The following is a 12,949-nucleotide window of genomic DNA, read 5'->3' on the forward strand; positions in this document are numbered from 1 at the left end:
ATAATTAAAGTAAATAACAGGTTCTAATTAGCTACCTTTGTATGTCTATTCATTTTTCGTTTGCATTTAATCGGCCTCGCTTTCTGAATACAACATTTTTTGTTTTATCACTGTTGACTTCAAGTCCCCACTTATCGCAATATTCATTAAGCAAATTAAGACTATGCTGTAATTCACAGGACTTCTACAAAGTAAAATCATATCGTCAGCAAAGTTATATCGTCAAGGGTTAAACCACACAACGGACTGTCTTGTAAGACCAGTTCTAGGTCCTTATTAAAAGTGAAAATAGTAGAGGCGACAGTATCTCCCCCTGTTACAAGCCCGCTGCACATAAGAAATTTTTGAGTAAGAGTTACAAGCCTTAACACATGTTTAAACATGTAAATAGATACGTCTTATAATTATAAATTATTAAGACTTTTTGAATGATAACATTTAGATCTAAATTGCATCAGTAGTTGACCAACCTTGACGAAATCCGAATTATGCATCACTCAATATATTGTTTTTTCCGCCCAGCATACAATTCGTTCAATATACCGGTAAAACGTTTTGATAAACAAATAACTTTTGAAATTTCAAGCACCACAAGAGTCGTTCTTCTTAAAAATAGGTATACTGATACCCTTTGACCATTTATCTGGAAAGTGACAAGAATTTAAAATTGAAAAGATCTTCTTAATGAGATGGCAATATATCAATACATGATAAAAAATATTCGTTTAAAGGCATATCATTACCAAAAGCGTCATTATTTTTCAAATTTTTAACGACGGACAATAAATGTTCCACCGTGATTGTCCTGTCAAATTCATCAAAACATCGGTCAGTTTCTATACACTCTTTCTTCGAGCCTACTTGTGCATCCAGTCTCCGGTCAAGAAAATTTACCCGGTAATATATACATATTAATATCATTTTGTAAATTGACATTGATCACATTATTATGCCGAATAATTCTCGACCAATATATACACACCTGCAATGAATACATCGGTATCTCAATTGAAAAAACTGTCCAATTTAAACCGCAAAAGTGTGTCATGATGGTTATGTATAAATTTTACACCTTTATTAATTGATTCTTTTATATAAATAACCGTGTCCTCGCTACATCTTTTTGCCGTCACGGATGATGGTTGTCATTTTCTATGCCAATCGCCTATTTCCTTTGGCTATTGTTCATTTATGAAATGGCCAGTTTTTTCAATTTGAATCTCGACCTGCGAATCCTCTCGATCTTTAAATAAGGAAAACGTGGCCACTATACCTCTGGGACCGCCCGGACGGGTCTGACCCATCCGATGGACTCGTTCTAATTTGATTTCATTTATTATACTCTGGGCGATTTGACATTTTCCTTCCAAAAAAGTGCGTAACAATCTTTCGCTGTCCTCGGGTTTCCCATTTATAGATTCCGATATAAAGATCAGATTGTTTCGCACATATTGATTATATAAAAGATTGACCTCCATTTTGACCTGCTCATCACTCAATGTGTTTATTTTTGTTTTAGGTTGTTTCCAGATCAAAGTCTAGTGAATTCAACATTTTCGGACACAATAGATAATGATTCTTTATTGGAGTTAATACTATCATACACGTAAGTGCTCATCTGCTTTATTTCTGTTTCAAATTTATTTATTTTCATATCTAAAGTATCCAGTGTTTTCAGGCAGGTATACATAGAGCTTATTTTTTGTTCAATTCTTTGTAAATATTTTATTACGTCACCAGGATATGTATGTGTACATGTAGACAGACTTACATTTGAGCTACTGGAAGACCCGATCGTCTCTTGGTTTGTATTATTTGGAAACCAAGAAATAGATATGGATAATTCAATAATAATTATCCATATCTATTTCTTGGTTTTCAAATATTACAGCATTTTCTTGTCTAAGAGTCACTAACGCTCAAATCCACACTTTCAACGACACAACCAGGAGAGCTTCCGTTTCTTGGGGTTTTGTACGCATTGTTTATAGAACTGAAACTTGTAATAGAACAGTTAATGTCTGAACTGATTTTATGTTTGCGTGTCGTTTTCCCGTTTCCCTCTTATGTTGGTTATACTTTGTTTCTTATACCTTTATCCATTTAACTAATATCAATCAAAATGACGAAATGACGAAAACACAAAATCCTTTGTCTTTTGACATGTTTCGATTTTTAACAGTATATTTCCATATATATCCGAAAATATCCATATATTTATCACTCCAACTACACCACTTTGCAATGAAATTACCACATCTAGATAAACATGATTTTGGTATATAAAATACACATTTATAGCTCAAAATCCTAAGAATGTTTATTTTTTACAGAGGTTGAAAAGTTTCAACTTTGGGCCATTGATCACGTGACACAATTGTCTAGTATTTTTACTTATTACACATCTACAGTGCCATTCTTCTGTGAACATTACATTGGACGAAAGCAAAATTCATGTAGAAAACATGTCGGAAAAAGGGAATGATAAACAAACAAAAAAACGTAAAGAAAAGGTAAGTTTACTGACTAAATATAATAAGATAATGCAACTTAACAGGACTTTCTGAAATCAGCATATAATTAATATTACACTTATGGGTTACTGAATTATTATTTGTAATTTATTATGAACTGTCTTCATATCTTTATCGAAAAGCAAATGGAGAGCTTATGGTATTATTACTTATTAACATTTTATATGGTAGGAATATGTTCACAATTTTAATGAATTTACATCATAGTACACATATATCTTAGTAAGGTAAAAGAAAGTAAAAACAAACGTTTTTGTCTCAAAACTTTACTTACTTTATCACACATTTGTAATTGCTTCACTGCAGTGATAAACGGATTGTTACACAGATTACAGATATGACTTCAACAAACCAAATGACATCAGAAAAAAAAAAACGTTTACGCTCAATGTAGTTCAGCATATTTTTATCAGATTCATTTTTTTATTAACATGTAAGAGCAATTAACAGTACCGTGCAATACTGCCTCGGAATAATATTCTTACGCATTTGAACTTGCACGGTACTGTTTATCGTTTAAATGTTTTTTTTTATTATACGACTAAGACCATACTGCCTCGGGATTATATTCTTACGCATTTGAACAGAAGCCGCTCAAAATTGGTATCTTTTTCCTGAATATAAAGCTATATGAGGTGTAAACTGACTTTGACTGTTTAAATTATCAAAACATGGCAATGTTCCTGTATTGAATTTTGTTTTTTTAATTAAATAAATGATACAGATATGACTTATCCTTACATTTTATAAAAGAATCATTGAATAGATAAATACAGAATCCCTAAAGGAAGCCCAACACGGCAAAATTGAAAATGTTGCAGGCTCGGTTTGATTGAGCCTGTTCATGGACGGTACTGGAAAGTGCAAGTTACCGCCCACGCCCCCTAGCACCGGCTTAAGCAGAATTCAACATTTAAACATGAATTAGTAAAATTTTGAATTTAGATACATCTGCAGATGTGTTCATACGGCGGTTATCATGGAACCTTCAATGTGACACTTCCGTGCCATTCCATGAAAAGCGGCGTATGGTCCCCAAGTAATAAAAAGCGTGTGCCCTAAACGAGAAAACAATGGGCGGAACTAAATAAAATGGAATTTTGAAAGGGGATCAGAGGTTATGAAGCCTGCGTATCACAGATAAGACGTCAAAAGACAAATTTAAAAAGCAGGCAACATATCCTAAGGGTGATTCAACATCATTCAAGTAGGAATAGTGGAACCACCCAACTAGAAAATGCCGAAAAGTTGAAACTAAAAATACCACAAGCACAACAATAATGTCGTGCTGAACGATCTTCAAGGATCGAAAATATAACATCATTGATTAAATGTACGGGGAGACTTTTTACAGCCGCCACACGGCACAAATAACACGGATGTGATCATGAAATAGATAAATACAGAATCCCTAAAGAAAGCCCAACACGGCAAAATTGAAAATGTTGCAGGCTCGGTTTGATTGAGCCTGTTCATGGACGGTACTGGAAAGTGCAAGTTACCGCCCACGCCCCCTAGCACCGGCTTAAGCAGAATTCAACATTTAAACATGAATTAGTAAAATTTTGAATTTAGATACATCCGCAGATGTGTTCATACGGCGGTTATCATGGAACCTTCAATGTGACACTTCCGTGCCATTCCATGAAAAGCGGCGTATGGTCCCCAAGTAATAACAAGAGCGATCAGTAATCACATGTGTCGCCTCATGATGGCCAATTTCATGTTAGGACAGATTTTGTGACAGACGGACAGACAGACGGACAGTGCACAACTAGACTTGGTACTGATCATTCCTGTAAAGTTTGGATAAAATTGCACCAGTAGTTTATGAGGAGTAGTCCGGACAAGCTTTTGCGTATCTGGCAACACACAGAAAAAAACACCTTTTGATCAAAGGGCCATAACTCAGCCAAAAATCATTCAACCGGAAAACCCGTGCAATATGCGCAAGGACTTGAGCTACAGATCAATCCTGTAAAGTTTCATTGAAATTGCATTAGTGGTATAAGAGAAGTAGTCCCGGCAAACTTTAAAAATAAAAATTATTAAAGGGCCATAACTCAAACAAAAATCATTGAACCGGAAAATGCTGACAATATGCACAACTAGACTTGGTACTGATCATTCCTGTAAAGTTTGGATGAAATTGCACCTGTAGTTTATGAGGAGTAGTCCGGACAAGCTTTTGTGTATCTGGCAACACACAGAAAAAGAAACCTTTTTATCAAAGGGCCATAACTCGGCCAAAAAATCATTCAACCGGAAACCCTTGCAATATGCGCAAGGACTTGAGCTACAGATCAATCCTGTAAAGTTTCATTGAAATTGCATTAGTGGTATAAGAGAAGTAGTCCGGACAAACTTTAAAATTAAAAATTATTAAAGGGCCATAACTCAAACAAAAATCATTGAACCGGAAAATGCTGACAATATGCACAACTAGACTTGGTACTGATCATTCCTGTAAAGTTTGGATGAAATTGCACCAGTAGTTTATGAGGAGAAGTCCGGACAAGTTTTGTGACGGACGCACGGACAGACAGACAGACAGACAGACAGACAGACAGACGGACAGACAGACGACGGAGAAGTGATCCCTATATGTCGCCACTACTCCGTAGAGGCGACACATAAAGCGTGTGCCCTAAACGAGAAAACAATGGGCGGAACTAAATAAAATGGAATTTTGAAAGGGGATCAGAGGTTATGAAGCCTGCGTATCACAGATAAGACGTCAAAAGACAAATTTAAAAAGCAGGCAACATATCCTAAGGGTGATTCAACATCATTCAAGTAGGAATAGTGGAACCACCCAACTAGAAAATGCCGAAAACGTGAAACTAAAAATACCACAAGCACAACAATAATGTCGTGCTGAACGATCTTCAAGGATCGAAAATATAACATCATTGAAGTTTGTTTTATAAGTACTATATGCGTGACGCATAGGAAAAAGCGGTTTCGATTTTTTTGGTATTGTTTGATGTTCTCTGTCAGTAAATTAACGGAAATTACAGCTTTAATTAAGAAAAAATATATACCCCAACAGTGTTTTTATCATGATATCAAATCACTGTTTTGAGCTCGAATGCGAGATATTATATCACTATTCAGCAATTTAATATACAAAAATAAATTACTATATTCATAAAGTAACGTTTCAAACATTATTATATTCACATTATAAACGAATAAACGAATAATCAACGAATATCATTTTGCAGGTGCTGGTATATGATATTGAGAAAGGGGAAACAACGAAATGTTTTATTGAGGCCCTTAAAAAACATCTTGACGACTTTGAATTTAAAGATTTTCGCGAGGCTAATGAGGGAGAATTGCCTACTCTTTCTATCATTGCAGTTGTACGACACACTTCAATACGCTTTACAGAAGCCTTGAGTGAAGTCAAAGAACAACTTGATAAAGGTATGCACAAAAATGTTAGGCAAATATAGCAAGTACATTTATTAGAATAATTACATTCATGCATGGACAAATATTCTATAAAATGTAACTATTTTGTTAAGCTAATAAAGTACCATCGAAGACGAATTCATCAAAAGCATTGACATCTTTATTATAATTAAATGATTTTGTTTCATCCTATAAAGAAAAGATAAATAACACTACATGTATTCACATATCTACGTACACAAATAAAGTTTTATTTTGAATTTCAATAATTTACAGAATACTTTTTTTCAAATCTATTTTAAGATGACAACTTATAATACAAATAACTGAATTCTTATTTGAAAAGGGATGACTTTTTTATTTACAGAAAATATCAAAGATCTTAAAAGAGTGTTCGTCATTTACTTTTACGTCAATAAATCAGATGAAGGTTGTGTGCATAAGATTACACAGATATCTGAGTCGGGACAGTTCGACTTTGCATCAATAGTACCGATTAATTTCATCGGCGCTTCTCTGTTAACGTCATATTTCTGTAGTGCACCGAAACTTAAAACAGATACTGAAGAATCGCTACAAAAACTAAAGGAGTGTATACTTTCGAGAAAGGTAAGTGGAAATCACACATACATGGATGTTAACTTTCATGTGTATATAACTTAAAGTGTATAGAGCTATATATCTGCTTCAAAATTATTGTTTTGATTTTTAAAAAGAATACTTCCAAAATACTGCTAGAAGGATAAAACCCTACTTAAAATAACAAATAATATTTTGTTCTGGAACATTCTATTCTGTAAACGAACACAATTCATGTGTGTTAAATTACAGAAACATTCTTAGGTGTAACTTTGTCGGGAAACAACCATATAATAATGGAACCAATATAATTGTACTGTTGATAAATGTTTTAGAATTTTTTCATAAGATATAGATTTATACGCTTTTAGATATCAGCAATTTTTTGAATACGAAATTAAACTAGCTTAATTCATTTTCATAGGCATCTGCATTTATACATGATTGTAAAATATATTTCAAGAAATTGTGTGTCAACGTCTACGGTGCCGTGGATTTGCTACGGGTCAAAGCTTTTATTGCGGAATTACATAATTGCATTTCAAGCAAGATTGAATTACAAGCCGTGAAGCCCTTGGAAGAAGTGACCAATATAACATCACCGACATTGATTTGTACAACAGGAGATGTAGAGGAATGTCAAGAAAAACTCAAAGAGAAAGGTAGATACTTTTGCATTTTATAATAGATACATATTAAAGATTAGTAACTAGGTGATATTTACTTTATGTTACCGTTTATCTTCATCATTATGTTTGAATTAAATCTTTATGCCCCCGTATGACGGCATACAATATTTTTTCCGTCCAAGTGTTTGTCGGTCTGCCTGCTTTTGTTCGGTCCATAACTTTGTCACTTATGAATATATTATCAATTAATTTTGCATAGATGTGTGGTACATTGAGCAATGTTTCACATGCAAGACCAAAGGTTTAAGGTCAGAGATCACACTAAAAGACGAGAATAAAGATCAACAAGGCAAAGGCAACGTTCACATGACGCATCCCCCGACTTAGACTTGAAAAGAAAAGTATCTTATAAATACATTAATTGTGTCCGGTAAACGATCCTGGTTTTTTCTAAAAGTATTTTCGAGTTTATATGTGTAAATGCGTAAGATATGATGGTAATACGAGGTATGATCAAAAAGTTCCCAGCCCATTATATTTTTAGCCACTACACTGACATTTTCACACAATACTTCGATACTGATATCTTATTGAAGATTACTGACCGAGTTACACGCGATTTTACACAGATTAGGTAACATAAAGCACACTTTGATCAGTAGAGGGGTGTGTCATTTAGAGTTGAAATCAGAGCCGTCATTAAGTACCTCTGTAAGAAAGGGACGCCCCCAAGACAATCCATTAAGACTTCACACTTTGGAACGAGTCCCCTTCCTATGGCACTGTAAAAAAAGCGGCTGCTGAATTTAAGAGGGACAGGGAGAGCATTGGAGATGATGGCCAAAAGAGGCCACCAACGATAAAACTGCCGAAATTGTGCACGATCTGGTCATGTGCGACAGAAGGCGAAACCTGCGAAGCATTGCTAGGGATGTGGGTACATGAATAAGCTTTGGTTCAGTTCAGGCAATTTTGACTGATGTCTATGGCATGTCAAAAGTTTCTGCAATATATGTGTCTCCAGACAGTTGACTGGCGACCAGAAACGGACAAGGCTTGACGTTTCAAGATATCCTTTGTTTCACTACGAAAATGAACCTGATTTTATCTACCGAATCGTAAAACATGATGAAACATGAGTCCATCACTTTGATCCAGAATGCAAAAACAGTGCATGCAGTGGAAGCACCCTGGCTCATCCCCCCGAAGAATTTCAAGAGGGTGCCATTAGCAGGTTTTACTTTTTTGGGGGGGGTGTATAGTCAGGGGATAATCATGATTGACTATCTTGAGCAAGGTCGTACCATAACCGGTACGTACTATGCAGACAAATTGAGACGTCTGCGTCAAGACATCGCGCGTAAAAGGAGGGTCAAACTGATTCGAGGCGTTCTGCTCCTTCACGGCAATGTGCCAGCTCACACATCCCAAGTTGCGCTGGCTGCTGCAAATGACTGCGGTTTTGAAATTCTTTCCAATCCTCCATATTTTCCAGACTTGGACCCCTCTGACTTCTACTTGTTTCCGAAACTGAACACCAAGCTTCGTGGTAGACGTGGTAGAAGCAATAAATTGGTCATGGAGGCGGTCAATGGGAATTCTATTTTGAAGGGTTAAACAAGTTGGAGCACAGGTGGTCAAAGTGCATTGATGTAGATTATATTGAAAGTTACGGCCATTATCCATTATTTTGGTTCTCTGACTACCGAAAGTACATCGGGCCGAGAACTTTTTGATCAATCCCCGTATGCCGTACGCTCTAGAACAAAAGGAAAAAAAAAACAAAAAAACAATGATATGCGTTTTTTCATAGAAAGTCATCGATGGTCTTACCTGGTAAAAACTTCCTGGATTAATTTCAAATGACTCGAAGTTGAGCAAATGTCATTCAAGAATCATCTGAAAATAACTTTGCATAAATGTTCGATATAAGATGTACAGGTGTTGTTGATTCAGCGGTCAGACTTGGACATCACAAACCGTGCTTGATCAGTTGTATTCAGTCCGTATATTTTTCATTTATTGATAGATAAAACAGTTAGTAAACGTAAGTATTTGGTACTAAATAACTCGGAATAAACATTGTGCATAGAAATACGAATAACACATTATTAACCTATGATGCCAAAATAAGAGATTGATGGTTGTGTCTGGTTATATCTTTGTACATTGTACTTTAGTATTTCAGTCACATATTTTATTGTTAAAGCTGCACGCCTCCAGATGAGCCAAAATATTTCAAGAAAACCAATATTGAGAACAGTGCACAAAACTTTTAAGAAAGGTTATAACATTCAAGATCCAAGCTATATTTTACATTTTTATGTAGATTTAAGTCTGATTTTGCAGTATTTTATCACCATATTTCTACATTTCTACTGCGTTAGTAATGCAGTAAGGGCTGTTTTTGCATATGCTGAACACCTTTTGGTAATTTTCGTTGATTGTAATGCCGATTGCAATATGCACATAACTTTATTTGTTTACCTTACATTATTTTAGTTTTAAATACGTTTCCAAAATATTTTATGACAATTAACATGAATCTGGAGGCGTGCTGCTTTAAATGGCATCCTGAGAATATTAGAAGTATTTGCTTGTGATTCTTTACTATAGTCTGTCCGATTAAAAATGGAAATGAACTTTTGCCTGCTATGAATTAACAAAACGACAGTGAACAAAAAATAAAATTTTTTTGTAAACTAAAAAAAGTCACCCTCGAGATTTTTCAGGATTTTACTCTAAAGTGTCTACTTTTCTTGTGAAAGCAAATTTTGATTTCTCTAAGGTAAATCTCTGTTGTTTATTTTTCGTAGCCATTGCCGAAGTACTCTTCATTTGAAGATGAACAGGAGAAAGCACGTGTCATGTTTCTAAAATATACATGAGGTTTTCGTGGTCTTTTCATGATTGTTTTACAGAGCTGGATCTACAAGATGTAACAGTTTAGTTACAATGCATGATGGAAAACTTTGAAAAATGAAAATAAGCAACAAGAACACCGAGTCACATGGAGTCTAGATCTAGAAATTGCACTACATTTTAAGCTGAATAGAATCCATATGAACTTTATAAACGTCACGACAAATTTGCATTTTGAAGATTCCTTCATTGCCAGTTTCTATCCAGTTCTGTAGATCCCACTTTTTTACTTCAAAAATCCTGAATGACATGACTCCTGCACATTTGATGATCCAGATTTTTTAAACTGATAATCCGTCTCATTATTAAAACATTGTTCAATTTGTGGAGTTATCTGGGTTAGCAAATGGAATATGTAAATGAAACACATCATAATTCAGCATGTTCCAAATCCATAATTCAAGAACGGCCCATCAATTTTAGTTGTCAACATCACCATGGCCAATGCTTATGGATTCCTGACAAAAAAACAAACTTTATTACGTCAACAACAATTTACGAATTATATGACGTAACAAAAATGTCTCGCGCTTTTGATGGATGTTTCCAGTTGCGGCATTGACAATGGGCGGTTAGACATATGTAACCTCAAACAGATAATTTAAAGCGTTGAGATAAATTTGTCTTGAGTTAGTAAAAGTAGACGCAAACCAATGCTGAACGTATAGTGAATCAGTTTTCCTTTCTTTATATTTTTTGTCAGATTTGCATGATAATATAGTATTTGTTGGCGATTTCTTGTTAAAGTTGAAACCTACGGAAAGTTTTAGCGCATGAAAATCGCACCCGAAATAAGAAGGGTAACATATTTTTGTATCCCATCGAACCTGGTCAATTTATTTATTTTTGAATAGACGTGATACACACTTATGGACAGAATTCAGACAACTACAGAATTAGGTAAATTAAACATTATTAGCGAAGAACCATTTTTTATAGACTTCTACCTAGTGTTCCCGCTCCCCTAGCCTACGACGCGTTGAGGTATTCAAGATAAGCGCTTGATTGAAAAGCTATCAAATCAAACCACTTCATTGTTCTTTTTCTCTGAAAAAATATAAAATACGACAGTATATCATGGTAATTAATTAAATCTTTGTGTGTTATAATTTATAAAGCTTACGGATATTTTCACTTAAAATGATTTTGATTATTTTAAATAATGGTTTGCTAGTAAAATTGCCTTTTTGACACCAACTTTGTAGTCAATTTTCATTTTAATGATAACATTTAGCTATTGATCAGTAAGTAAATAAGAATAATATTTTTTTTTATAATTACCGAGTACATTTCACGCTAATTGTCAGACGAACCCTAAGTGACGTCTATATGGGCGCCGCCATTTTGAAAGTCAGGTTACAACGTAAGTCAAAGGGAAAAAATATAATTTTAACATTTTGACAATCTTACAGACTTAATGAAAAAAATGAAAAACATGCCTAGAGATATTGACGTCAGGGTAAACATGACATTAATTTAAACGATTTTACTATTATATTAAATAAAAAATGGAATGTTCAAACTTGATGGGACAGACTATAGTGTATTATTGGGCCGATCTTCTTGGCATCTGTTCCCAACGGAACCTGGACTTAATTTTGTTTATGATGAAACAAAATGTGATAGAAACACATAAAAACTGAATTCAAAGCGTGTATATTTACAGACTTGAAGAGAGTTTTCTTTGTCCACATAGTTGATGTTGTAAAGAGATCCGAGATCCGTGTTATGCATGACAGCCCTGACGACATGGAAAATACAAAGGTTATCCACGAGGAACAAAATACGCTACCTGTTGGTGCTGGAAAAAATAACTTACAAAATACCAAAAATACGCCTTGTGAAATACATGAGATACTTGATTACAATGGAAAAATTGTAATTAATTACGCTTTAGCAAAGCAATTTGAAACCTTTGTTTGCACATGACCTGGTGAAATTAAACCTTCGTCTAAAAATGAATTTGGCATTTAAGGATTGTACATGCCTGATATGTTGTATATTATTAGATATCAAGAATTTTCACATGTTTTATGACCGTATGTAAACAGCTGTGTACAGTAAATATAACCCGTGCGCTTACTTAAGGTTTTGGTTGTGATTGTGCCTTTTAGTAAGCTCCGGTCAGACAACAAACCCAAATTTTACGTTGAACATTACCAATTATTCAATACTGAAGATCGCTTGCTTTGAGCAAAATGTGACTATTTCTTGATAATTTCGTTGCAATTATTATAGTTGATATAAAATACTTAACAAGCGTGAGATATGGAAGGGGAGATTATTATACAGTCGTCTACGGTATAGCCGAATTTATTTCATAAAGAATCATTCGTTTCACTGAAAACCATTACGAGTAACCGGGGTACAAAATATGTAAACTCAAATTCTATATCTTAAACTTTAACCTAAGCTGATGGATATTGTAACTGTGTTTTCTTTATATAGTTTGTAATTGTTTTACCCTATACATCTGTACATCATTCCTTTTTTATAATAACTTTAATAAACATAATTGGAATCTAATAGTCTTTTGATAATGATTATAAGTACTTAGATATTGCCTTATTCGAGAGACATTTCTTTAGAAGTAAAGCCAGTAAACATGTGTCTGAACAACACCACCATTGGCACGCAAATTTTGATATACAAGTCCATGGTATGCGGTATGTAAAATTCATATTATTAATTTATATTAAGGTTTCAATTACACTTGATAAGGTACCAATAATGCATTGCAAAAAATCAACAGATAGAGAAAGTGATAAGTGACCATCATAAGATATCATAAGTTTTTATTACCCTTCCAGATTTTTTCCGCCTTTTTGATTGGATATTGATCACCCCAAAGAAATTGATATTACC

At 34.4% G+C, this 12,949-nt stretch overlaps 1 protein-coding gene across 1 annotated transcript; it reads left to right on the forward strand.

Moving 5' to 3' along the window:
* The first annotated feature begins 1,517 nt into the window (after positions 1-1,517).
* On the forward strand, positions 1,518-12,557 carry LOC132756221 (uncharacterized). The gene is made up of 6 exons (XM_060747230.1): positions 1,518-1,606; positions 2,334-2,513; positions 5,762-5,966; positions 6,322-6,563; positions 6,997-7,195; positions 11,751-12,557. Exons 2-6 carry the CDS (start codon positions 2,466-2,468, stop codon positions 12,011-12,013), a joined length of 957 nt encoding a protein of 318 aa, XP_060603213.1. The 5' UTR covers positions 1,518-1,606; positions 2,334-2,465; the 3' UTR covers positions 12,014-12,557.
* Positions 12,558-12,949: the final 392 nt, after the last annotated feature.

This window comes from Ruditapes philippinarum, unplaced genomic scaffold, assembly GCF_026571515.1.
Source record: "Ruditapes philippinarum isolate M1 unplaced genomic scaffold, ASM2657151v2 ctg174_1_1_1_1, whole genome shotgun sequence".
Classification (NCBI taxonomy): Eukaryota; Metazoa; Mollusca; class Bivalvia; order Venerida; family Veneridae; genus Ruditapes; species Ruditapes philippinarum.